The 25,588-nt window shown below is 36.1% G+C and overlaps 1 protein-coding gene across 1 annotated transcript in view; it reads left to right on the top strand.

Annotated features, from left to right (window-relative positions):
* The window catches only part of USH2A (usherin), a 385,837-nt gene that overhangs the window by 58,428 nt on the left and 301,821 nt on the right, over positions 1 to 25,588 (top strand). The window contains exons 11-15 of the mRNA XM_054170013.1: positions 704 to 899; positions 4,192 to 4,833; positions 11,225 to 11,408; positions 17,301 to 17,464; positions 21,101 to 21,259. Of these exons, the coding sequence (XP_054025988.1) occupies positions 704 to 899; positions 4,192 to 4,833; positions 11,225 to 11,408; positions 17,301 to 17,464; positions 21,101 to 21,259 (1,345 nt within the window). The remainder of the gene's footprint in view (positions 1 to 703; positions 900 to 4,191; positions 4,834 to 11,224; positions 11,409 to 17,300; positions 17,465 to 21,100; positions 21,260 to 25,588) is intronic.

Raw genomic sequence — 25,588 nt, 5'->3', positions numbered from 1 at the left:
TTGAGGTCCCTTCCAACCCTAACAATTCTATGATTCTATGAAAATAGCAGTGCTACCTCATAAGGGAGCAGGAGAGGACCTTTATATCCCATCACTGAAGTGGAACACTTGTATCCCAGCTGAAGCAAAAGAAGGAGAGGGTTTCAGACACTGAGCTGATGGGTCGCACCCTTCTGTAGATGAAGAAAAAAAATATTTTGGATGAGTAGTGAGAGATTTCTACTTTGTTTCAGTTATTTGGCTACCATTTTCACTAAAATGAATAAGTATATGGTGTGAACAAAAAATGCAGAACTGGACATTTGAAAATTATATGGTGTTCTGTGGTCAATGACTCAAAAAGGTACTATTTGTTTTAGTGGAAGTCAGTATTTATACAGTGCAGTTTTGTAATAATTCTTTGCAGTTTTCTCTGTCCAGATGTTAAATATTGCTCTTTTATTTACTCAATTCTGTTTTATTTTTGTTTTGAAAGAACAGGACTTTTAAATGCTATTCAAAATGGAATAGTTACACTGTGTAATATTTCTCTCCCCCCCCCCCCCCCCCAAATTAAAATGTTATACAGCCTTTTTTTTCTCCCTTCCATTTTCAAGTTTCCACCCCCCCTGCCCCCAACTCACACTCCTGTTCTTGTTGCTAATGAATGTATCATCTAAAAATAGATATGTTCATCATTCTATAATATTTTGTATCTCCCTAGATTGGAGGCCAGTGTAATTGTAAGAGACATGTGTCTGGCAGACAATGCAATCAGTGCCAGGAAGGATTCTACAATCTACAACAGTCAAACCCTGATGGCTGCAGTGCCTGTAACTGCAATACCTCTGGGACAGTCAATGGAGATATTACCTGTCACCAAAATTCAGGCCAGTGCAAGTGCAAAGCAAATGTTATTGGTATGTGTAATGCAGAATTTTGGACCCCTTTTTCTTGTTTTCTCTAGAAATAAAACACACTTGATTTCTAAATGAAAAGTACAGTAAACTTCTTGCTGAAGGCATATTATAAAAATGAGAGAAATTGACTGTTGAAAAATTACTCGTTTAATAATTCTATCAAACCTACAGCTTGAAGCTTAGTTTAATCAACCCTTTAGAAGTTGCTTTATGGCATAGCTACATTAACTTACATAGCCCCGTACTAATAAGTCACAGAAATAATGTAATTTGCTTACTGCATAGATGTTTCTTTTAGGAAATTAACACTTTTTCAAAATGTTTTATACTTAATGAGTTCTAAGCAAATCGTTTCCATGCTAGTTTTTTTAATAGACCAAAATAAATGGATTTTTTTTTTTCCTCAAAATATTCTGTGCTACAGGGTCCTTTGTGATAAATCTATCAGGGTTTTTTCTATTATATTTCTTTGAACTGTTCCTATGAAATGCAAAATAAGTCAACATAATTCCACAGATCATGTACATAGCTAGGGTTAGTTATCAAGGGCCATATAATTTTAATTTTGTAATTCAATGCCAAGCTGATTATAATAAACTGCTACCTTCTGTGTTATTTATCATTTTTTTTACAAGACGTGCTTTTTTGTTTGTTACTCCCACAGGTATTTTTCAGAAATTAGATTTGATTATAGCAATTTATTACTTCCAGCATATTTGAGGGGAGCCACAGCCACATAAGGACAAAATTTATCAAGTGCCCAAAATACACAGTATATATAATACACTTTGAAATGTTGATGTATGGGAATATTATGCAAGGAGAATTTCCTGATATAGTGAGCCTTGCATGGTAGCTGTACATGTCTCAGATTACACATATGTCTCAAGGAAAAAAGAAAAAGATATCCTTTTCTGCTTTGTTATTAATGCAATTAGGAAATCTATTTTCTTTAGCTAACCATGGTTGTGGGTTATTTTAGCAGTGTTTAAATGTATGTTAATTAATGACTCACCGACTTGTGAATATTGACTTTTTTTCCCATTTTTTGTGAGTCTTTTTCTTCTTTCTTCTAATTTTGAAAAGCAAATATAAAACAGCAAATAATGAAAATAGCTCTACACAGATATAAGCCTGAAATGTTTTTGTTCTCTTTCTTGTGGAATGCCAATTTGCATATGGTTCTATAGCATAAAAAGTGCTCTAAGAATAAAAAAAGAACCTTTGTGCTATTTAAACTCACTCTCTATATTTGATAAAGACAATTCCAGAGCCTTCTTAATTATATATTCTTTGCCCACACTTCAAGTTTGCTTTTGTGAAAACCTTTCTTAACTCAGTGGGAGTTTGGTATACAAGAAAATGATTTAAAATGTTACCATCAAAAGAAGAAAATAATACAATTATTTTTATTTCCACTGAAGTAATGCAAAAAAAAAATGTGTAAAGCTGTGCTTTCTGCAAATTTATATGTAACTATATTGGAAGTCTGTAGTTATACCAAGTGTTTGTTTGAAGGATAAATACCTATTTTTTTCCAGACTGGATTCTCTCTCTCTTTTTTGTTTGTTTTGGTTTGGTTTTGTTTTCCAAACCAATTGTAAATAAGCTTCTGTAAATTGGAATGTGTGTGGCAAACTTTAACAAAGAGCATTCCTCCTTGGATTTCTAAATTGGTTTTTAGAGCAATCTGTCTATTGCCATTTTATCTATTTAAACAAACGCGGTAACAGGAAAAAACGCAACCAAGGACCGCGGTGTTAGGAAACACAAACTGGTGGAGTTAACACAACTGTTAAATCTTACTAATGATTCTATCACCAGTAAAATACATTAGCACCAATAATTTTATTAAAGTAGGTCATTCATCTAGAATAAAAAGGTAGAAGAATGTGAATTAAATGCCAAGCGTGCTAACTCCCCTGTACTTGTTAACATTGAATGTGATGCCCTGTAGGCCTTCCTCAGTATCGTTAGGAATAGATTACCTGTCAGGAATATGTATGGCATATTCAAATAAGCACTCCGCATATTTTTAAAACTGATATGATATGAATCCATGTAGACCAATTTTAATAGTTCAAAATGAGTCATAATTCTTGTTAACAATACAGTTATTTTTAAAATTTGCAGCAATAGTGGTCCTTTTTTATTTTCCTTATTGAAATTAAATGATATGCCTTAGGTGAGTCATTCATCACTGTTAAAGGAACTTGCCTTCTGTTGGAGTTTTTGAGTTTTTATCCATATGTATAATTCATTTCCTACCATTTTTAGTTTTATTTTTCTACATGTAAGTTTGCTAGGTGTATTTTTGTATGTTTTTTTAAAAAAAAATTTAAATGATGAAAATATCTTGATGGAGCATTGTATGCATTTTTTTTCTGTATACAGCAATTAAGAGATGGTTTCATAGTGAAGGGTTTCTTCATTGAAAGGGAAAATATATAACTGAGAATTTGCATTTTTCATATAATAATCTAGTTTGCTTTCTTGTAATGTACAGTGTATAAACTAAAATACAAATACCATCCCTTGAGGCGGGGGTAAAGCAAGTGATGACTTTGAGAACAAAGCTAATAATACCATGAGATGAAGAAAACAGTTCAGATTTCAATGTGCTGTAGGAGTTAACTAAATCATATGTTTAGATAAAAATATTTCATTTTAGATTATGGAAAATATTTTCTGCTACCAAATACCAACATAAATGTAATCAGTGTTAAATCTGAAGTATACTGTTAAGTAAATCATTCATCTTAATTAGTCTACATTGTGTTGTCCTAGGGTTTGGTTTTTTTTTTTTTTTTACTATTTTATATATATGTTATTAGAACAGATTGTGAGCCCAGTGCAATTCTCTCTATGCTGCATTTCTATTATATAGGGTGAAGAGTTCATGTAAGCATTGATTGTGTAACAGGTATTGTTCTGGGGGACAAAGAGATTAATTCCAGTTTGTCTTAGAAATGTTGCAAAGAATCTCATGCAGAAGTATCTTAAATTGTATTGAGAAGCCAGCAGAAACACATCACTTCTGAAACAAATTGGAAAAGTAAACAGATTTTTGGGATGCCACTGTTACTTAATTGATTTGTGCAGCCCTGTCATTCCAGTTAATTGTGCTGGTGACAAATATTAGCCCTTTCTCCTCTATTTTTCCTTTTTAACACCACCCTCCCCTTCCCCAACCTCCCCAAATGTAGTATAGTTATCCTTTCTAAAAAAATTGAATATCTTTTCAGGCTTGTTTGTTTGTTTGTTTTTTAATTAATACCTTTTTTATTTCCAGGTCTTAGGTGCGATAGTTGCAATTTTGGGTTTAAAATGCTCAGATATGCTAATGAAGATGGATGCGAGCCGTGTTGGTGCAACAGCCATGGCTCAGTGAACCAATTCTGCAACCCTGTCTCTGGGCAGTGCAAATGTAAAGAACGAGTGAAAGGTCTTCACTGTGACACCTGCATGGACAACTTCTATGGGCTGGATGTTACTGGTTGTAAGCCTTGTGACTGTAATGTTGCAGGGTCATTTTCTGGAACTGTGTGTGATGTGAATACAGGGCAATGTGTGTGTAAACCAAATATCGGAGGAAGACAATGCGATGAATGCCTAGATGGCTACCACAAAGTACAGGAAATTCATTCCTTTGTTTGTCTGCCATGTAACTGTGATAAGGCAGGTACAATAAATGGCTCTCTGCGTTGTGACAAATCCACAGGACAGTGTCCTTGCAAAGCTGGTGTAACTGGCCTTCAGTGCAGTCAGTGCATGCTTCATATGTACAACCTCAGCATGAGCAACCAGCTTGGCTGCCAGCATTGTGACTGTGATGCTCTGGGCACGTTGGCAGGAACAGTTTGTGACCATGTTTCTGGACAATGTGTCTGTTTGCCTCAGCGTCAGGGGAGAAGGTGTGATGAGTGTAAACCAGGTAAGGAAATTGGAAGGCCGTCTATTTGATGTACTGAGTTTTGCTTTGTGGGATATCATCATAGTTCCTACAGTTTTTGGTATGTTAAACACATGTCTAACATGTCCCTGGCTTACGTTGTTAATTTTTTTTTTTCCATCTCCTCTTAACCACCTGAACAGAAAGAAGTATTAATGTCCCAATTGCCATCAGATTTATTCCACTGCCACAAGTCATATAATTTGTGTTACTGCTGCAGTTTCAATGTGTCCAAAATAAGGTTAGGCCTAGTTCTTCTAAATAGTGTGAAAATACACAAATTGCAAGGCTCAGTCACTGAATAGCAGGAAAACCAGCTAAGTTGGATGAGCAGGAGCTATCCTCACAGTGAGAAATGCTTATTTGGAAGGCATAGTAAAAGTTCTTCAGGAAGGGCAATCATGCATAAAGCTGAGAATTATGTGAGGCACAGAGATAGTTGGTTAAACTTGGAAGAGGCTTGCAAACATGTCATGCAAAACTTTCACCTGCCTTGCTGTGTTGAGAGATGTGCTGGCTTTCACAAGCACTGTGTATTTTGGCCCTGCAAGTGGGTGATACTGCATTTGCTAGGTAACTGTTGAAGATTTTGTACCATATGACTGTAAACAGAGCTTAAATGTTCATTATAAGTGGAAAGTTCCATAATTATGTTTTAATATTTTAGTTCTGTGGGTAAAGCAAAAGTATAGGTAATATCAATCTACCCTTAGTATTAATATTGAACAGATAGATTTAGTTCAAGTTAAATACATACGCGATTTGTTGAAGTAGCAGGTCACATTAAAAGGTACAGTATATCTCCATTGGTTTTAATATGCCATTCAATAATTTGAACAGAGGTTAAAAAAACTGCTTAACCTCCATTAAGTATTTTTTAAAATACTTTCATTTAAATTATTTTAGGTACATATACTAATAAATATGGCAGTGTTCTGTTTTTCTTAGTTGTTCCTCCTCCAGTGCTATTTGACCTGCTAACCCTCTACAGCAGCCACTTAATCAGAGATGGGCAGAGGAGTGATGTCAAGGCTTCCCGAGTCAGTGACCGCCCTTGTCCTTGAAAATGAAAGGCCAGGGTTTATGCAGAACTAAATGGTTTAAAAAGGTTTAATTGATAGTATGAACAGACTGGTTTGTAGAAAAGCTTGCATGGCACTCAAAGGAATACTTCCACAATAGTTCCTGTTAAAAAAAATAATAAAATCTTACTGTAAGAATAGTTTTTACATTTTCTAAGTAAGAAGTATAAGCATGTATGTGCTGAAGACTGAGCTGTCTTCTGTAGGTGAAAGCATAAATCCTTATCAGTGTAAAAGCCTTGTATTGCTCCAAGTGTGGTACAGCATACTATGGGATTTTCACTGGCATTTTACCATTGATCCCGGTGTGAGCTCATTCAAACATTTAATATATCTAACTTTGAGTATGCTTCAAATGAGAATTTTCCATAAAACAGGGGGGAATGTAACCTGCTTATAATACTGGTATTACATTGTAGAAATATGAAAAAGTTTAATTGGTTTCAAGTGCTCTAAGCATGTCCTAAGGCTTTGCCTTGGTGTGGTGGTTTGAAAGGAAAGGCCCTGCTTTCCCTCCCCCACTGAGAAAGAGACCACGGCTAAACCCAGTCGGAGAAATGAGAGTATATTTTACAAGGAAACAGATTCTATGTAACACAACAAATACAGGTATTTTACAATATATACAGGAATATACAGCAAATGAACTCAACCAGAAACCAGACCCCCCACAGAGGGGGCTTCCCCCTGTGCCCCCTTCACCCCCCTACCTTCCTTCTCCCCCAAAGGAGGTAGAAAAGAGATGTGGACGGTTAACAGGGCAGGAAAGGAAGAAAGGCCTTGCACAGGGAGTTAGTATCTTATCTTAGTTGGCCAGAATCCCAGAAGCAGATCCAGCCGAGAGGGACAGCGAAGGAAGGAAGACTGAGAGAAAGTTCCCAACTCCCCTGGGTCCAATCTCTCCTCCCACAATCCTACCAATGAAATTCGTTTAGAATACCAAAATATTTTACAAACATTTAGCCAGTGTGCCCCTTTCTTAAAGGCACAGCGTCAAACGGCCACACTTGGGACAAAGATGAGTATACACTCCAAGTATATTTGTAGTCAACACAGCCTAGTTAAAAGCACACAAATGATTAGCTAAAAATGATAGCTTTTAACACATACTGAAGACTTCTTAGGCTGTTGGGACATTTCAACTCTGCGGTTCAAGTTTCTGAGTGGGATACAGGTCACATGTATTTTTTTCCTTATTCTGTGTAATTTATGTGTGTTAAAGTTAGTGGTATTTAAAATAACATCGTATTGTAGCACATCTTCTGCGTGCTTTGATAAAATTTGGATGGTTTCCAAAAGTTACCAAAATCTTAATGCAGGAAGAATTGCCAAAGGAGAAAAATTCAAAAGGAATGTAAATTTGGGAAACTGTTTTATCATGAGATTTTTTTCTTTTTTTTTTAAATCCCACTTCTTTCCAGATCATTGAGTCATATGTATCCATGACCACCTATCTTCCAGCTTGTTCTCATGCAAGTAACATTTGTGGTAGATTTTTGTACATTTAATTATTTTTTAAAACTAATGGTTTATGCAAGAAGAAAAACACTTGATTATAGCATGAAACTGAATGAAACATCAGTTTTACCTTGTCTATAAACTTGCTTTTGAGATGTCCCAGGCTGTTGTGGTAGAAACAAATATTTCCAGCCCTCAAACAGTTGTGAAGTTTGTTCTGTCTCATTCTGAGAATTTGTTGTCTCATTTGACACAAGTCTTGAGAGCAGCAGAGGTGTAGAGAAAGAGAAAACAGAATAAAGACCACAGCTTTTCATGGAGCAGTATGTAGCATGGAAAAGATGTAAACCAGCACATAGGATATGTGGCTGGGCACCAATACTGAGTATTCTTGGCCAGGAAAAAAGTGAAATGTGTTGTGACAGCATTGTTGGTTAGTTGTGCATTTTGAAGTATAGACTATGGTTAAGAAATGAACAATAGAATAGAAAAAAACAGTTTGGAATAGACCTTCAAGATCATCACGTCCAACCCATCATCCAACACCATCTAATCAACTAAACCATGGCACCAAGCACCCCATCCAGTCTCTTCTTAAACATCTCCAATGATGACAACTCCACCATCTCCCCGGGCAGCCCATTCCAATGGGCAATCACTCTCTCCGTGAAGAATTACTGCCATAGTTGGTAAATATGTAAAAGTGCAAGGGAGTTGTCCAGATGTTCCTTTTCCATTGGCTCTCCAGAGGGACAAATAGTAAGAGTATGATTAAAAAAGGAAGGTGAATACTTTGCTGTGACTTTCATTCTTTTGAAGAGTATGTTTGATTGACAAATGTGATCAGTTATGGTTGAATTGGAAAAAAATCTGAAAAAGAATAAGCGTAATACTACTTATATATGTAGATCTTGTAGAGATTTGCAGTGGCTGTCTTAAAATTGGAAATTGGCTCTATTTTACAATACTGGATCCTTCATAAAGCAACTTTTATGAGCCCTTCTAACCTTGCTGTAAATTAAGCTTGCATTAAGTTGTTTCTTACTCTTTCCTGTCAAATTCTAGGTGGTGGAAGTAAATAATAATAATAATAATAATAATGATTATGACAAGCAGTATGAATTTGTAATCCACTGGCTCTTTTTATCTCCATTTTATCATGTTAATTTCACTCATAAATTAGTTAGGGGAAAGACTTTCTTCCATTTTCCTATCCCTCACTTTTGCTTTTTAAAAAGTGATGCTTTTATTTTGCTCCTTGTGGAAAAAAAAAAAATGCAGTAGTATCCAGAAATGAGGTTAAACTGCTAGCCCATTTCTAGAAGATTATTATTAAAAAAAAAAAATTTAAAAAAAAATAAAGTAAGCAACATAACAAGTCCTTCACTATGGTATGACATCATTAGGGGAGCCAGGGTGTTTAACATCAAATATAGACGATTTATAATTAAGAATTTCATTGTTATAACAAAAACAATATGTGGAGTGATCAATTCTATTGAGCTAAAATGAATTTATGTTCTACAGAAGTGCTTATTTACCCCCCATAATTTCTCTTAGATGTTGGTTTCATGCAAAATTTCAGATGGCCAAGGATGCATTTTAGCCTGAGTGTTTATCATTTACTGCAACAATAAACTGGGTCCTGAAGAAGTGCTTTGACCTTCTGCAGGAGTCCAGGCTTAAACTTGTTTCCTATCTTCCTGTTACGTTCTTTGAGTGGAGTCATTCATTGTGCTCAGGAGTGACATTGCTGGGAAATGGTCTCCTCTATTTATGCACAGGATGGGCACTGTACTGTGCAGACAACTGCAGTATGAGATAATACATGCTGCTTCACTAATAACTTCTAGCTATTCAGTCTCTGTGGTGGCTCAGTTTGGGGCCTCTCTGGAATAAAGTGCCAACAGCATGGTTTTTTATGATGCGAATGTATGTTAACTGGAGACTGATATCACTTCACTGTCCACTTGAGATTTATCTCACTGAGGACCAGAGGCTAAACTTGAACAAAGATTTGAGCAGTAAAATTCTAATGTTTTCAATTTGTTTAGTTCCTCTGCTATTTGGATATGAGCTCACAGTGCAACGCTGCTGCAAAGCCGGAGAATACCACCCTAGGGGTGTATATATAAAGATATATCTTGTAAGACAAAATAAATAATAAAGCCTTGGGTGATGTGACACGTTACAATACAATTTTTGGCTCTTTATTATAAAGCAGGACATCAGGAAGTTATTGGACAACAAAAAAAGGCTTGGTAACTGAAAATATGACTAAGAAGAAACTGATTAAATTTTATTTGAAGAGACAGGTAAAGTGTCTGAGAAGTCTGTGCAGTTACTGTGCCACTGAGTAGCATCTGAAATTCTTCTGTTGTTCAATAATAATTAATAATAACCAGCTGCCAGAGACAGAAACTTCTGTCAATGACCCTGACTTAAGATGGATGGTCAAAGAAAAATACTTGCAGTTGACCAGTGCCAGTTAATATTGTCACCATCATCGTTAACAGAACTCTCATATCTCGCTACATTTAAATCAGCAGTGCCACTCAAAAAACAAGAGCAGAGCAGTTTGTATGAAAGCCTAAGTCAAATGTTCACTAATAATCAGATAAAAATAGAAAATAATTTTGGAAAATGATGTAATTATTTTTCTTATTGGTATGCCATTACTTGAATTGTCTTTTGATCAGAAAGAAAACAAAACCAAAAGCAAAAAAAACCCCAAAATCCCAAAAGCAAAAAATCCCCTCAAATCCAAAACAATAACCCAAAAACCCCAACAACCTAGAAATTAGTAGGAGTAAAATAAGTCCATACAGTGTAAAAGAAATTAATGAAAGTGCTACAGCATCATTAAAACAATGCATGTAAAACCTCTTTTGTTCAGAAATTTGGATGAGTCTGTGAATAATAGGCAAGTTCTTCAGTGGCCAGGTTAGATACATGTAGACTATTGATCAATAATTTGGTAGAGCCTATCATAAATAAAGATTGCTTGTAAAGGAAATAGGATAAAAGACAGTATCGCAGAAACTTTCCAAATATATTGTGGGGAAGATGGAGTAAATGCTCCAGGTCATAATTGGAAATCATTCTGGAACAGAGGATTCAGAATGGATAGGGTTCAGAGTAGAAGCTTTTTGATAGGGAAGTAGCTTTTTTTCCATCGGTTTATTAGTTTCTGTGAAAGTATTTATATAAGATACGAAATCTGTGTTGAGGAAGAACGAAATATAAATTGTACATAGACCTATTAATGCTCATCAAACATAGTTTTTCCTCAGAAACATCATCATGTTTCAAGGATTAACATAACCACTGGCTGAGAAAGATTAATAGACTTTCTTAAGAAATTGAGTGCGTCTCTTGTGTTTCGGAACTGGCTGTTGTCAAGAGATGAGCTCCCAGACTAAAATGGACACATTTGTTCTCCTAAGTTCCTTTTGTATGTTTCTACTGCTTGTGGTGCATTCATTAGTACCTCTCATGTCCTTGGGTCTTTACTTTCCCCAAAGACACATTAACTTACTCCCCCTATTTTGCATTTTCTCTGTCTAAAATAAAGTCTGAAGAGAGAGAATTAAAAAAAAAAAAAAAAATCAGACTTGGAAAGTGGAGGATGAATAATAGCTTTACAAAGTGCCAGTGAGAAGATTTAGAAGCTCAGCTCCACAGGAGGACTCTACTGTTTTATTTGAGTTGATATGTGTGTTACCTAAGTTTTGGTTCTGTTGTTTCATCCCTGATTACACACAAGTTATTAATAATCTTACTGTGTTAGCTTTTTGTATGTTGCATGTTCACAAAATCCCTTTCTTTTCCAGGTTTTTATTTTTCTCCATCCAGTGTCACTGGCTGTCTGCCATGTCTGTGCCATGCAGCTGGTTCAGTGAATCAGATCTGTGATAAACTAACTGGCCAATGTGTTTGCCAAGATGCTTCTGTAACAGGACATACGTGTGAACAGTGCAAAGAACTTTATTTTGGATTTGACTCTGTCACAGGGAGGTAAGTGTTTCTTTACAGATCACTTATAACCTCCTTGTTACTCCTTTTTCTTATAGTAGCTTGTTCACAGGTTTAGTGAAAATGAAAAGATGTAATCCAGCTGCACCAATCCTTCTTTGAATTCATGTGTGCACACTGATTTACGCGTGCTACGTTACAAAACCACCTGTGCTCCTGGGAGCTGAATGAAATAGAAATTTTGCTGTGGATTTAAGTACAAACAACATGAGAGCTGTATAATGCTAATGCTGTCTCATGTTATAGCTGTTTGGTAAATGTTTCTCTACATTGTCTTCAGCAAGATGCATGGGTTTCTGAGGTGTTAATCATTGATTAGTTAAAGTGCAATTCTTATAACTGGTGAATGTTTTCAAAGATGTCAGGAAGATACTTTAATGGGGGGGGGGGGGGGCCGTGCAAAAAAACATGCAAAAAAAAGGTGCAAAAAGCGTGCAAAAAAAAATATGTAGATATCCCTGTATTTTCAAATTTCTTTTCATAGCAGCAACAGAAATACAGTATCCTTCCTCTCAAAAAAACCTCTTTTTCTGAAGCAGTATATTATTTTTCAGCATTTATTTATGTGCCACAGGGTAAATTGTTTATCTGATGTAGCCTGAGGCCTCTAGATGCACTGAAATTATATGGATATATTCCCTGGAACGTAGTGGGGGGAAAGTATCTGTAGGTAGTGCATTGTTATTCCAACTATTGCTCTATCTTTCTTTTCCAGGATCATTGTCCTTGCTTAATCCCCACAATCTCAATTTCCTTTTAAATATTGTCTAGGAAGATTGCACATCTCTAATACAATAATATTTTCATGCAGACTGATGTTGTTAAATTGTTTTGTTGTAGTCAGTATTTTTACCATAAAAAAAAAAAAAGCAGCCAGGCAGAAGCAAAATCTGTACAACATTCCCCTCCCTGTGCTCCTTTCCCCAGCTAGTTATAGGGTAGACATGCTTTTAAGCAGTGATTATCAGTGTCATCTTGCATATATTTAACATTATTCTGCAGATTTTTCACTTTAACTTTTATGTTACTGTCACTTATTAGGAGATTTTTAAAATTATTTTTTACTGTCATGGGTCATAGAGGCATCTGCTAATGGCCATAAAGTAATTTGTAGGAGTAAGGACTTCCTATTTTCACTTTCTGTCATTTCTGATGGTAAGGAATAAAATCTATGTTGTATTAAAGATCCCTTTAAAACATATTTTCCTTATTATGAATTACTTTTTTTTTTTTAATTTTATTGGTTGTAATATCTGCACACACACAGAGACACAGACACACACACTGAGTTTTAGCAGGTGATGAAGGCGCTGATCTGTGTTAAGCAATAGCTATCCTGAACTGGATATTGGCTTTTGATTACCTTCATTTTGAGCTGTCTTATGACATTAAAAATGTGGAAATATCTAGACTTATCTAGATTCAGATCTTCTTGTAAAAATGGAAAGTTTTTACAGTTCTGGAATTTGAATCAGAGTTGGCTTTAATGCCTTAATACTACTTAATCCTCATGACAGTATTGAAGACTGCTCTGGTAGTACATTAACATGATTAACTTGTGTTGCATATACTTGACTTCCTCTTGGTTATCATCTACTTGGGCAATGTACCTCTGCTCCTCAGGCAGAAACATTTATCCACTGAAAATAATAATCTAACTCTTCATTTGTTAAGCTGTTTTAATCTATTTCTTTAACTGTTAGTATCTTCTTAAAAATAATAATACGATTTCTCTTTCTCTATAACGTTGCAAAGTCATTTAAACCTTCTTGCTACAAGTGTCTTTTAAGGGCTCTGGTTACAGAACAAAAAAAAATGTAGCGGCAGAAATATATCTGTCTTGGCACAACAGTGGAAAAGAAACAAAAGTTGTGACACAGAGAAACTGTGAGGCTTTAAAATTCTCCCACTGAGGAATGTATGTGAGCTGATTTATTTCATGATGTTTTAGAGATAAAGCAGGAACTCCATGTATTTTTAATGCATTTCGGTTTGTGAAGTGGGAAAATTTCCTTGGCAATTAAAGAATTAGACATATTGGGCGTTAGCAGCAGTCTGAATAGATCTATAATGGTTGTAATTGGTACACATTTGAAATGCTTTACCTCTGTATTGTTTACTATAATGAACTGATCAATGAACATCACAAATTGTTTATCTATATATATATATCTTGACAGATTACTGTTTATGAAATCCATTTAGTAAGTGAGGTTTTCCCATAAGGATGAAAAATGAAGATTTTAAACAGATTGCTGGAGAGGCTCTAACTGCACCTAGAGAGTCAATGTAATAAAGGTTTCTCTATATTAATATTACAAAACCCATTTATCCTCACAAAATCAATATTGCAATTCATCTTGTCCTGACATGTCTCTTTCCATGTTTTAAAAGTCTGTTTTCCTTGATTTTATATAATTCTGTTTTATTAAAGAACATTTGACTCAGAGAATCTTGAGGAATAAGCATTTAACAAGAATGCTGAAAATTTCTTACCTGATTAAAAGTTTCAAGGAATTAAGCTATTTAAAAAAAAAAACACCAAAACTTAATTGTTTGAGTCTTTAATCCTGACTGAAAAGCATGATTTAGACTTAAAAACAAAGCCAGCTCTAGAGGTCTGCAGTTTTAAGAAATGACATATGGAATCGCGCAAATCCAATGTGTAATCCTATGAAACAGAATATCACAGAATCAGTAAGGTTGGAAAAGACCTCAAAGATCATCAAGTCCACCCTGTTACCCAAGACCTCGTGACTACTAAACCATGGCACCAAATGCCATGTCCCATCCCCTCTTGAACACCTCCAGGGACGGTGACTCCACCACCTCCCTGGGCAGCACATTCCAACAGCTAACAACTCTCTCTGTGAAGAACTTTCTCCTCATCTTGAGTTTAAACCTCCCCTGACACAGTTTGAGACTGTGTCCTCTTGTTCTGCTGCTGATTGCCTAGGAGATGATGACATGTATGATGTTTGAAGGATCTGGAGCCTAATTCAGAGTATAGGTGGGTAGGGAGACTACAGTTTCCCTGAAAGAAAATGCAACAAGCAGAAAGAAGCAGCCACACTCTACCAGGCACCAAATACTGTAACTGTGTGAGTTCAATTCTCCTGTGCAAATGATAATGAAAACTGGAATATGCAGGGGACCCTTATTTATAATAGGTGCAGTAATATACAGGAGCAGTAAGAGAAGCTTGTCTTTTACTGTTTCACTATAGACACTTTTGTTAAAACCCCTTCCCAACTAAATATGCACTAAATATCAGCATGCAATGAAGCGACGTAATAATGAAGTACTGCCTGACTGAGCAAGTAAGTCTTTGTTTTTTCATTAATTATTTTTTTTTTCCAGTTGTGACATTTCAATAGTTTAAACAAAACCTCTGTTTGAAGGGGGATTTGGATGCACTGCCTACAAATGAAGAGACTTAATACAGTTTGAAAAACCTGCCCTTTTCTCTTGACTATAAAAGAAAGCAAAGTACAGTATAGTAGTTTCCAAGAGAGAATGTATTTTATTTATTCCCAAAGGGATATTAGTCCATGAAACAAATTTGCAGCTTATTTTGCAGCTTTAGCTTTTATCAGCCTTTTTAAGGGTGTTGAATGATTACCCAGGAGATCACACAGCAAGAACTACTGTGGAGTAAAGGAACTCTAATACAGAGAGCTCTGTGATGGGCAGAAAATGTATGTGAAGAGTTTTCTTGCACATTAAATGTGACAATTTTTTTAACAAGTTTATTTCACTGATTATTGACCTTAATTTTAGTGTCCTAATGTGAAAACAATTTCCACCCTCTTTTCTCCTGAGCCTTAAAAAGCTGATGCCTAAAACATAACTGAACTCACTTTTATTTCTGCCTTCACACAGATATAGATCAAGGTGAGAATGATAACTGGGAAAACGGCAAAGTTACTTGCTTAAAGTCACCATCTCCTCTTTCCTTGTATCTGGTGCAACTGGCCAAGGAAATATTAGCATAACTGTTTCTCTCTTGGACTTCTCCAAGGTCTTTCTGTTGCTTCATCATCTTGTGTCCTGGCATCTGGAGTAATTCAAGATTCCCTCAAACTTTATGTTGTTTTATGCCTCAGAATCAGACTTTTCCAGTTCAGGGCAAAGGGAATGAATTGTAGATTTCCCAATGTGTTTTAATAACTGTGCTGTATAGTGCCACATTTCTCCCAATTCATAATGTTTGCAAAACATCTTTATTCTACAGCAATTAAAGTATAGTGAAATTAGAATCTAAACAATGAAGTTTTATTTGCCATTGCTGACTTTCTGTTATGACTAATAATGACAGTCTGCATCACAGCTAGTAGCACAATAGCTTTTGCAGGAAGGAAAAACGTGCTTTGTTTAACTTGGGACACCTTGTTGCAGCCTTTCAGTACATAAAGGGGGCCTGTAAGAAAGTCTTTTAGCAGGGTCTGTTGCGACAGGGCAAGGAGCAATGTTTTTAAACTAAAAGAGAGTAGATTTAGACTAGATATAATGGAAAAAAGTTACAGTGAGGGGGGTGTCAGGAAGAGAGTGATTGGCCATTGGAATGGGCTGCTCAGGGAGGTGGTGGAGTCACCATCACTGGAAGTGTTTAAAATAAGTACCATGATTTAGCTGATTAGATGGTGTTGGGTGATAGATTGGACTTGATGATCTCAAAGGTCTTTTCCAACCTGGTTTATTCTGTATTCTGATGAGACACTGGAACTGGTTGCCTAGAGAGATGGTTGAAACCTCATCCCTGGAGATGTTTAGTGTCAGGTTGGACAGAGCTCCGAGTAACCTGATCTACTTAAAGATGTTCCTTCTCCCTGCAGGAGCAGTGACTAGATAAACGTTAAGGATGCCTTCCAACTCAAACTAGTCCATGATTCTATAAACTGAGATATTCTGAGTGTTTGAATATTTGCATAATCTGACATTGATATCTCTGGTATAAATGAATGTTGGTAGGGAAGTAAGTAGTATATCAAGTGAAAACCAAGTTGATTGCAAGAGATTTCAGGTGCAAAAGCCAAAGTATAAATTAGTCCTGACAATACTCTACTGATGCCAGCAAGATACACAGAACTGAAATATGAAATTTGTGTGATACCAATGCTTTTTATTATTGTCATTTTAATTAAGAATAATTTAATTTACACATTTAATTAAAATATTCCTTTTAGTTATTTTCAATTTTGTCCATCAGGCTGCAAAGAAAATGCTCTTTTGGTTGTAATTTTTGTTTTTCTGCTATTTTCTTTCCTTTCAATGTTTATATCTGAGGTTTTTTTCTCCCAACTTTTATCTACATTCATTCTCCTTTGTTCTCAGTGTGTTGTTTGTTTTTCACCCCCAATTTTAAATTTCCTTTGTAGTAAAAGAATTTTTAATTGATGCCTTTTCAAACATAAGCCTGGTCGCCTCTAACTTAGAAGGTTGCATGTTTTGTACAAAAACCTCTGCAACCAGTTACACATATATCACTGAACTCTACAGCTCTTCAAGAGAGGTTGTGTAAGTAAGCACTGCAGGACTGAGTGCTTAATGTGATTATTACCAAGTGTTATTATCCAGTTTGTGTATGGATCAATATGTATAAAAGCTCTATAACTCTAAGCAGTTTTTATCTGAACCCATCTAAGCTGCTGTTGAGATGTAAATGTTTATTTTTATAACAGGCATCTTTTTGTAAGTTTGTTTGTTTGTTTTTGGTGGTTTGTTTTTAATAGATTTTTTTAACTGGCTCAAGCTACTCAGTTTATGATTTTTTAATTGTTACCCAGGAATCTTTTAAACAAAACCCTACTGTGCTTAACTGAAGTGTTAATGTGTTTTGATCACTTCCTTGATTTGTGTTTTTTTTGTTCATAGATGTCAGCACTGTAATTGTCATCCTGCAGGAGCCATTAGTGGGACTTGTCATCTTGTTACTGGACAGTGTGTTTGTAAACAATTTGTAACCGGTTTGAAATGTGACAGCTGTGTTCCTGATGCTAGTAATTTGGATGTCCTCAACCTGTTTGGCTGTAGTAAAAGTAAGTGGATGTAAGGTCTTAAAAGCATGTCTTTCAAATGAATATTTTCTTATTGACTTAGTATTAAATTAAGTCAGCAGTACTAAAACTGGGTTTGATTGTCCCTCCTCCCATGTCTGGTTGCTGAATTTTGGGTGATTTTCACTGTGAGTATCTTGAGAGTGTTCTAGAGGGATGTACAGAGAGCTTTATGTTGTACACACAGGTCATGCTTGAAGTCTCCTTCAGGGAAGAAATTATGGCCCATATTTGCCTTGCATTTCCCACCATGCTCTTCATAGTGACCAATGCAGAGTTCACTTTTTATGTCAGAAAAATAGAATAGTTTTTGTAGACCTTACAGCTTAGCCCCTTTTCCTGCCACTGGCAAAGCAGAGCTGCTTTCATCAGATCCAAAGAATAGAAGGTATGCTGAAGACCCCCTCCAGGTGATTCATTCAAAATCTCCTCCTCAGTGCAGCTTTGCCTTTCTCCTCCTGGAGTTTGGGTTTTTTTCCTGAGAGCTTTTTTTTTTACCACACTGGTCATACTGTGAGAATTAGCTCAGGTAGCCATGTGTACTGCAATAACAGGGTTAGAAATCCCTCTGGAGTATATTTCTGGATCCTCCTTCAACAAAATACTTCCTTGTGTGTTCTACATAGACATTTATATGATGTTTATCATCATGATACATGTACACTATAGATTTGCAAGCAGAGATGTACCTGCACAGAGTTCTTTTGCAAAAGCAGACAGCTCTCAATGATTCCAGTTTGTATTTCATTGTAACTTGGTTTAAATTACAAATAATATCCATTGCAGAAAGCACACTGCTATAAATGGGATAGAAGACAAACTTGTTTCCAGAGGTGATTCTTTTTCCCTCAGAGTTTGCAACTCTTTAGATATAGTTTTGATTTTGTTTTGTTTGTTTGTTCCCCATAATCTTCTTTAGAAGGCATAATATCTCTTCATTGTGCAGGTAGCTTATTGGCTTGTTGTTTCTTTAAAAAAATGTAGGATGTTTCAACTGAATGCATAACAATAATAATATGTGGCACTTTTATGATGCTGTTCATCTTCAAAGTGCTTTACAAATATAAACCAACCTACTTATTTATATTGAGATATACATTGGACAGAGGTCAATGGCAATTCAACTATAAAATTGATTAATCATAATGTGACATAGATAAATAATATCATAGATTTTAGCTAGGGAAAAAAAAAACAAACACATCAGGGAATATTCTAAATGCCAAGCAGGGTCCTGTTCTGGACATAAATAATACAGCAATTGCAGTCTTTTGGTTATTTGCACCAAAATGTTGTTGCACAGTTGTAGAGCTTTGCCTAGCTTGGTATTTGTGGGTATTTTTGTTGCAGAACAGCATTATATTGACACATACCATTGCTGTTTATGTGTTTGCTAAGGGAAGCAAATATAAGTTACTGTCAGGGGAGGTTTAGGCTGGAGATTAGGAGGAAGTTTCACACAGAGTGATTGCCCACTGGAATGGGCTGCCTGAGGAGGTGGTGGGGTCACCGTCACTGGGGGTGTTCAGGGCGAGGCTTGACAGGATGCTTGGTTCCATGGTTTAGTTTATTGGGTAGTGTTGGATGATAGGTTGGACATGATGATCTTGAAGGTCTCTTCCAACCTGGTTTATTCTATTCTATTCTATTCTATTCTATTCTATTCTATTCTATTCTATTCTATTCTATTCTATTCTATTCTATTCTATTCTATTCTATTCTATTCTATTCTTTGCTTATATATCTGAAATGCAAACAGGAGACATATGAGAGCAATGAAAGTTATACTGGTAAATTACTATGATTGCTCAGGTCTTGTAAGCATGTGTTAGATGGAGAGAAACTTTCAAAAATGCCAAAGGGATTTAGGAGTACTTGCTTTCTTTGATTCTCAAACTTTTTCCCTGTGGACACTTTAGCTTCTGAACTCAAGAACTCTAGATTGGCAGCAAAACAACCTGTGCTTTCTAATAGGAGATGATGGTCGTGTTCTGTTCAGTCCAATAAATCCTAGAAGTATTTTCTGCTATTTCTTGGCTGAGAGACTCCAGTAAGAGAAAGACTTTTCATTATCTTACTCTAAATAAAGAGCTGGTTTAGATTTGTATTAAAGCCTGATGTTGGTGTAAGCCTCTGCATCTATAATTTGTGTGGCTTGAGGCCCTCATGTTATTTTGTCTGCAGTGCTTTGTTTCTTGTCTCCTTTTAGCTTGGCTGAATGAATTTTGATAATTTGGTGAATTGTGTATGTTAAGCAATAAAAATGATGAAAGTTTATAAAGAAAGAAAAACATGACAAAAAGATGTAGGTTTCTAATGTTGGCATTTTCATATGATTCTTAATGTAAGGGAGAAAATCTTATTGGGTGGTTCTAGATCCAGCTCCTGGTATCTTACTTCATATGTTGATTCCTGTACTGTCCTTGTCTATTTTTATTCCAGGAGCAAAATATGTTCCTCTAGATTCATACTCCTCTGGTTTTCCATGTCTGGTAAAGAGCCTAGGGAAATGGCATGGTCTGCCTTTGAGTCAAGCTGTAGCAATTACTAGCTGCCAAAACAGAGCAGTCTTGCTCTGTGTTAATGCACTGAGGGTCAGAGTGCTTCTCTTGGTATAACAAGCTGGCTGGACACCTCACAGCAGGATATGGATTTATGCTCTGACTTGAATAATAACATAAATATGGAATCACAGAATAATATAGGCAGGAAAAGACCTTTAGGATTGTCAAGTTCAATTGTAAAAACATATATGTATATAGGGTATATGTATGCACATAAAGCTAAATTTCTCAGTTAACAGCTACTGTCTTAGAAAAGGACATGATCATGCAGTTAGTTTACAAAAGATGAAGGAAGGACTTTGCTCTTTCTGAAAGTATCAGACTGTTGCCTTTTGAACGTAAAAGTTTGAGGTTTTTTCTTGCTACTGGTTGAAGTTTAATAGGGTATTTTCCAGAGTTAATGCAGGTGATAGCAGAGCAGTATTTTGATAAATAAGAATCTCAAACTGATTTCTTAAAATGTTAGACACCTCAGTCTCATTGATTTAGGTTTCATTGGAAACAAATGGAATTGAATTGCCTAAATAACCTTCAAAATATGCCCCTTTATATTTTCTGTCATTTGATTAATTAGGCTTATTTTAACACTTCAGTAAAATTTGTAGTTAGTTGGACTTTCCATTTCTGTTCTATTAGAGGAAGTTATGCCTGGCCTATGCTAAAATGGAATGATTCTTCTGAAACAAAAACTATAACTGAGCTATAAACTTCAATAACATGACAAGATAAACATGTTCCTGCTAAATAGGGGTCTGGAAATACATAAAACAACAAAAAAGTTTGGAAAACTGTTGTGTGCTTGCTTAAATTGGGTTTGAAAGCAAGACTAAATTTATTTGTCATTTGTCTAAATATATAAATTTATTTCATGTATATGGATAAAGAGCTGGAGAGCTTATTGCAGAGCATTTGGATGGATCAGTTTATCTTGTCTGACTGTACTCAGTATTTTTTCCTTGAAGGAATATTAGCAGTTTCTTTGCATTTTTATTTAGATTTGTGTGGTTATTAATTGCCTTAATTTTTACATCCTCTATTTGTGTGTATGTTTTAGCTCCATTCCAGCAACCTCCTCCTACAGGAGACGTTCTCAGTTCTTCTGTTATCAGTCTCTCATGGAGTTCCCCTGACTCTCCAAATTCTAACAGGCTTACTTACCGGTTGTATAGGGATGAGGCTGAAATTTATTCAACTGAAGACTACCACCCATACAGTAAGTATTTATAGAGAGATGATATCAAAGGTTTTGTGTTTGTGTGTGTGTACATATGTGTGCATGTATATATGTGTGATTTTTCTTAATAGTTTCTTGTTTCTGTCATTATCATTCTCTGTGATTTTGAATACATGGGTTTGTTTTCCTTTAGTGAGTTATGGTTGTGTGTTATTAATTTTGCTTGAGAGAAATTAATACCACAGTCTAAAATCTGGCAAACTGAGTCACCCAAAATGCCTGATAATTTTTCACTTTTTAATCTGAAAATCTTTAAAATTGACTTACCAAAAGCATTCCCTGTGAATATACCCGGTCTTCAAAATCTAGGAGAGACAAAGTCCCACATGAAGAACTAGGCTGAATGGGAGAGAACATAATGTACTTTAAATCTCTTTTTTCATCCTTCTGGTTTTAAACTGTTAACAGATTAGGAAAGCTTTTTGTGGCCTCTAACTTTTAGCACCTTCTCTTAAGCTAAAAGTGTAGCTCCTGATTTGCCTTTAGCAGCACCACTTCTCTCATGTTGAGGTTTGCACAGGGATCCTCAGAAGGCAGTCCTCAAGGATTTGACACTGTCCTAGCTGGAAAGGCCATTTTGTGCTACTATCGATCCTCTTATCAAAGAAAAGCAGATGGATTTGGATACTCTTTTTCTGTATATATGGCACAAAAGTGTTTAGTATGGGTTTTTTGTTGGGTTTTTTTTGGTTGGTTTGTTTGGGTTTTTTAAGAAGACAGATGTGGTTTAATGCCGCTAAGGTTTGTGTTCAGGCAGCTTTAGTTTGTTACATTTTCATACCTGGGCAGCATTAACATTTTGCAGAACTCAAGTCTTTCTAATTATTGGCATGTACCCTGAAGGGAAAAAAAATAATTTAAAAACAAGATGATGATTCAATGGAACCACAGATCTTTTGGCATGCACCTAACATTTTAATGTTGTGGTATATGCTGCTGTGTTGTGGCTGATTACTCCGTGGCTTATGCTGTCAACGTGAACGCACCACAGTACATACCATAAGGAAACCTGGATGGTTTTAAGGCCAGGCTGGACGGGGCTCTGGGCAACCTGATCTAGTGGAAAGTGTCCCTGCCTATGGCAGGGAGGTTGGAAATAGATGATCCTTGAGATCCCTTCCAATCCTGACAATTCTGTGATTTTGTGAAAGGTACACAACTCCATGTAAGCATGGGATTAAGTGATTGAGAGGAGAGAAAGAAACATTGCCAAAAGAGTTTAGAGACCTAATAGGAAGAATTCTAATTCCTTTATTTGATTTCAAAGCCTAATTTTAGTAAAAGTATAAATTAATTTCAAAAGAAAAGCTACTGTACTTGTCATAAAGTTGTTCTTAACAATGTACTTGAAACACTTCATTGTTGAGGATGTTATTTCATAATTACCTACATACTTTGTACAGAGAGGGAAAAATTCTGAATATATTTAGCTGGTTAACAAGACTTAAACATGTTTCTGTTGAAAAAAATATTATTTTCTAAAAACTGGCTTGGTTTCAAAAGATGTTTTTGGCAATTTCCAGGTGATCCCCCTCATAAATGATGTAAAATCATCTGCTGGTGTTTGAATATCAAGAACATGTTGTTAATGCTGTCAAAACTTTTGATAATGTTACTTTTCCTTTTTCTCAGCATAGTCTGGAATTTGTAACATTTATGAAATACCCTGAGAGTGTAACTAGATGAACATTATCTTATGATTAAATGAGAGCATTATAGAAACACTGAGCTTCCTAAGGAAAATTAAGAATTGTTTTCTAAATCAGCCTGGTGAGCTGGCTGATGGTATTGCAGAATGGCAAATTAAAGCAATGTTTTCCTAACTGCTGTGGTAAACCAGAGGCTCAGGAGATTCCAATCCTTGTCTTGAGGATAAAATTAAATACTTGTTCTAAAATGTGCAACCCCCTTAAAAGCTACTTACAGTACTAACTCCAAATCACATTGGTTCTAATTATTTATAAATGTAACAAAATATGTGATGGAGATATTCACCTGAGGAATGTAGAACTTTCTATGTTTTTGCTTTATCAATTCTATCTATGTATATCTCCAATGAAATAAAATTACCCTCTGGTGATCAGCTGTTCATTGGTACTGAATGAACTTCCTCAAAAATTTGAGGTGGTGCTGATTACTTTTCTGGCAAATGATGTCAGCATTCTGGCTGAGCTACCTCTTCCAATCACTGTACTTGAAAAAGGGAAAATAATGTGCTTGCCGTCAACATCAGACCTGGGGCCCCAGAGGATGGGTTTGGGGGGGTGTTTCTTTGTAGAATTAGGGTGATGATAGCACTGTTGTTTCTAGACAGGTATGAATGCTTGAGTTGGTTTGGTAGGGAGGTGGTTCAGTAGGAAGATGACTCTAGGTCCTGCACTAGCTCACTTGTTTGCTTTAGATCATTTTCTTGATTGTCTTGATTCTAGCTCAGGTTGCCACTTGCTTGCTAATTCTGGAGCAGACTTGTGGTTTACCTCGCTGTTTCAGAACTGCCCATTGGTTCAGTACAAGATCAAACTACCTCATTTATTGCTTCAGGACTGCTGGCTGATTTAGGGCTTTTTCATGGTTCTTGTGCAGGCTCGGGTTCACTTCATGGCTCTTGATCATAACCTAGCGCACTCAATTTTTCTAGATTGGGTTCTAGAGTGGGGTTGGGTTTAGAAATGGGGAGATACTGGAGTCTAGTTCAGGGGCTACTCATGTTTTATCATTTGGGGGTTGGACTTGATCTCCAGATGTCACTTCCAACCCCTAACATCCTGTGATTCTGTGATCTCATGAGCATTTGTAGTACTTGCTGCTGCTGACAGCAGTCTTGATGGTTTTTCTCCTTTTATTTTTCCTTTTTTTTTTTCTTCTTCATGAGTGCTGCTTTATCTTCTCCGTGGCTTTTTTTTTTTGAGTTGAAAGCCCACAGGATGGGGACTCTATCATGCCATAAAGTCTAGCTCTCCCAAGTTTCTAGCATGCTAACTCTCACTGCCTCTGTGGCCATTCATTTCTCTGGAGACAAAATCAGAAAATGGACACATGGCAGTCTCCTAGTTGCTGCTGTCCTTCACAGCAACTGGTTATCATGCTCCTGCCATGAGAATTCTTGCCAGCCTGTCCAAGAGTTTTGTCTAACACTTGTTGAACGGGCTCTGCTACCCAGTCTTGCACCCAGAAGCACTTCAGCTACTGCAGTGTTTCCATACAGCTTAGAAAGAGCTCAACAACTCTATACATGAGTACTTGTACCTGCAGTTACAAACGACAAGATAATCTTGAAAGATGAGGAAACAGCTGAATCTCCCAAGCAATACTGAAATGTGCTACATCACTTGCCTGCTCATGATTAATGCACAAGTATGTCGCAATATCTATTGCTTCCACTGGCTCAACCATTCTCCAATGTTGTCTAAAGTTCCAAGGCTTGAAAGGCATCAAGATGAGATTTGTCAGTCTCCTTATTGCTGGTCTCCAGTGTTAAGTTTGTGAGTGATAGTTAAGTAAGTGAGTGATAGCAGAACTGCTGTAAGAAAATACTGTGGCGAGATTGCTGCTTTTACCCTGCAGTGTCAGGATTTGAATATCTAGCAATACTCAGAATTTTAAGGTGTTCTTCCCTAAGTTCCACTCAGGGCTGGCTCGCCAATGCAGACATGCAAAGAGAACTTAGAAATACATGTGTCCTCTCCATTTGCTTTGAAAAAAATTTCTCGAGTATCAACGCTATGGTATGTAATATATTACTCAAGGTTCCCTATTTCTTAAGGCAAAACATTGTATGGTAGTATGGTTGTATGTAAATTCACACTGTGCTGTGCTGACTAAGATGTGTAACTGCTTCTGGTATTTACCCAGGACCTATTCATGGTCATGGCTACTCAAAAGCTATCTAGTGTAATGGAAAGTAGAAGCTAAGGAAGGTAAATACAGGCTTTGGATATACCTTTTAAATAATTATTTGCACTTCTGTTTCCCTTGTCATCCAAAATCAAATGCTCTACAAATTAAGCACCATTTTAGAAGTGAGGAAGTGAAAGCAAAGAAAGATGAAATATTTGATCTTATGCTATGAAATGAATTGAAAACTAAAATGTGAAGAGTTATGGAATGGTTTGGGTCTTGTTTCTTAATCAAATCTACCAATATCCGTGCTGATTTACATTTGAAATAATTACTTGAAAGCAATACAGAGAAATACAAAGATGATTGTATGAATCTTGTTCATGATTAAAGTCAGAATAAGAGAAATTCAGTGAAAAAAATTATGCCGATGTGCAGTGGAAGATGATAGAGGGAAAAGGAGAGGAGAGA

This window comes from Dryobates pubescens, chromosome 2, assembly GCF_014839835.1.
Source record: "Dryobates pubescens isolate bDryPub1 chromosome 2, bDryPub1.pri, whole genome shotgun sequence".
NCBI classification, from domain to species: domain Eukaryota; kingdom Metazoa; phylum Chordata; class Aves; order Piciformes; family Picidae; genus Dryobates; species Dryobates pubescens.
The sequence above is the reverse complement of the archived record's forward strand: the minus strand, read 5'-3'. Positions and strand labels throughout refer to the sequence as shown.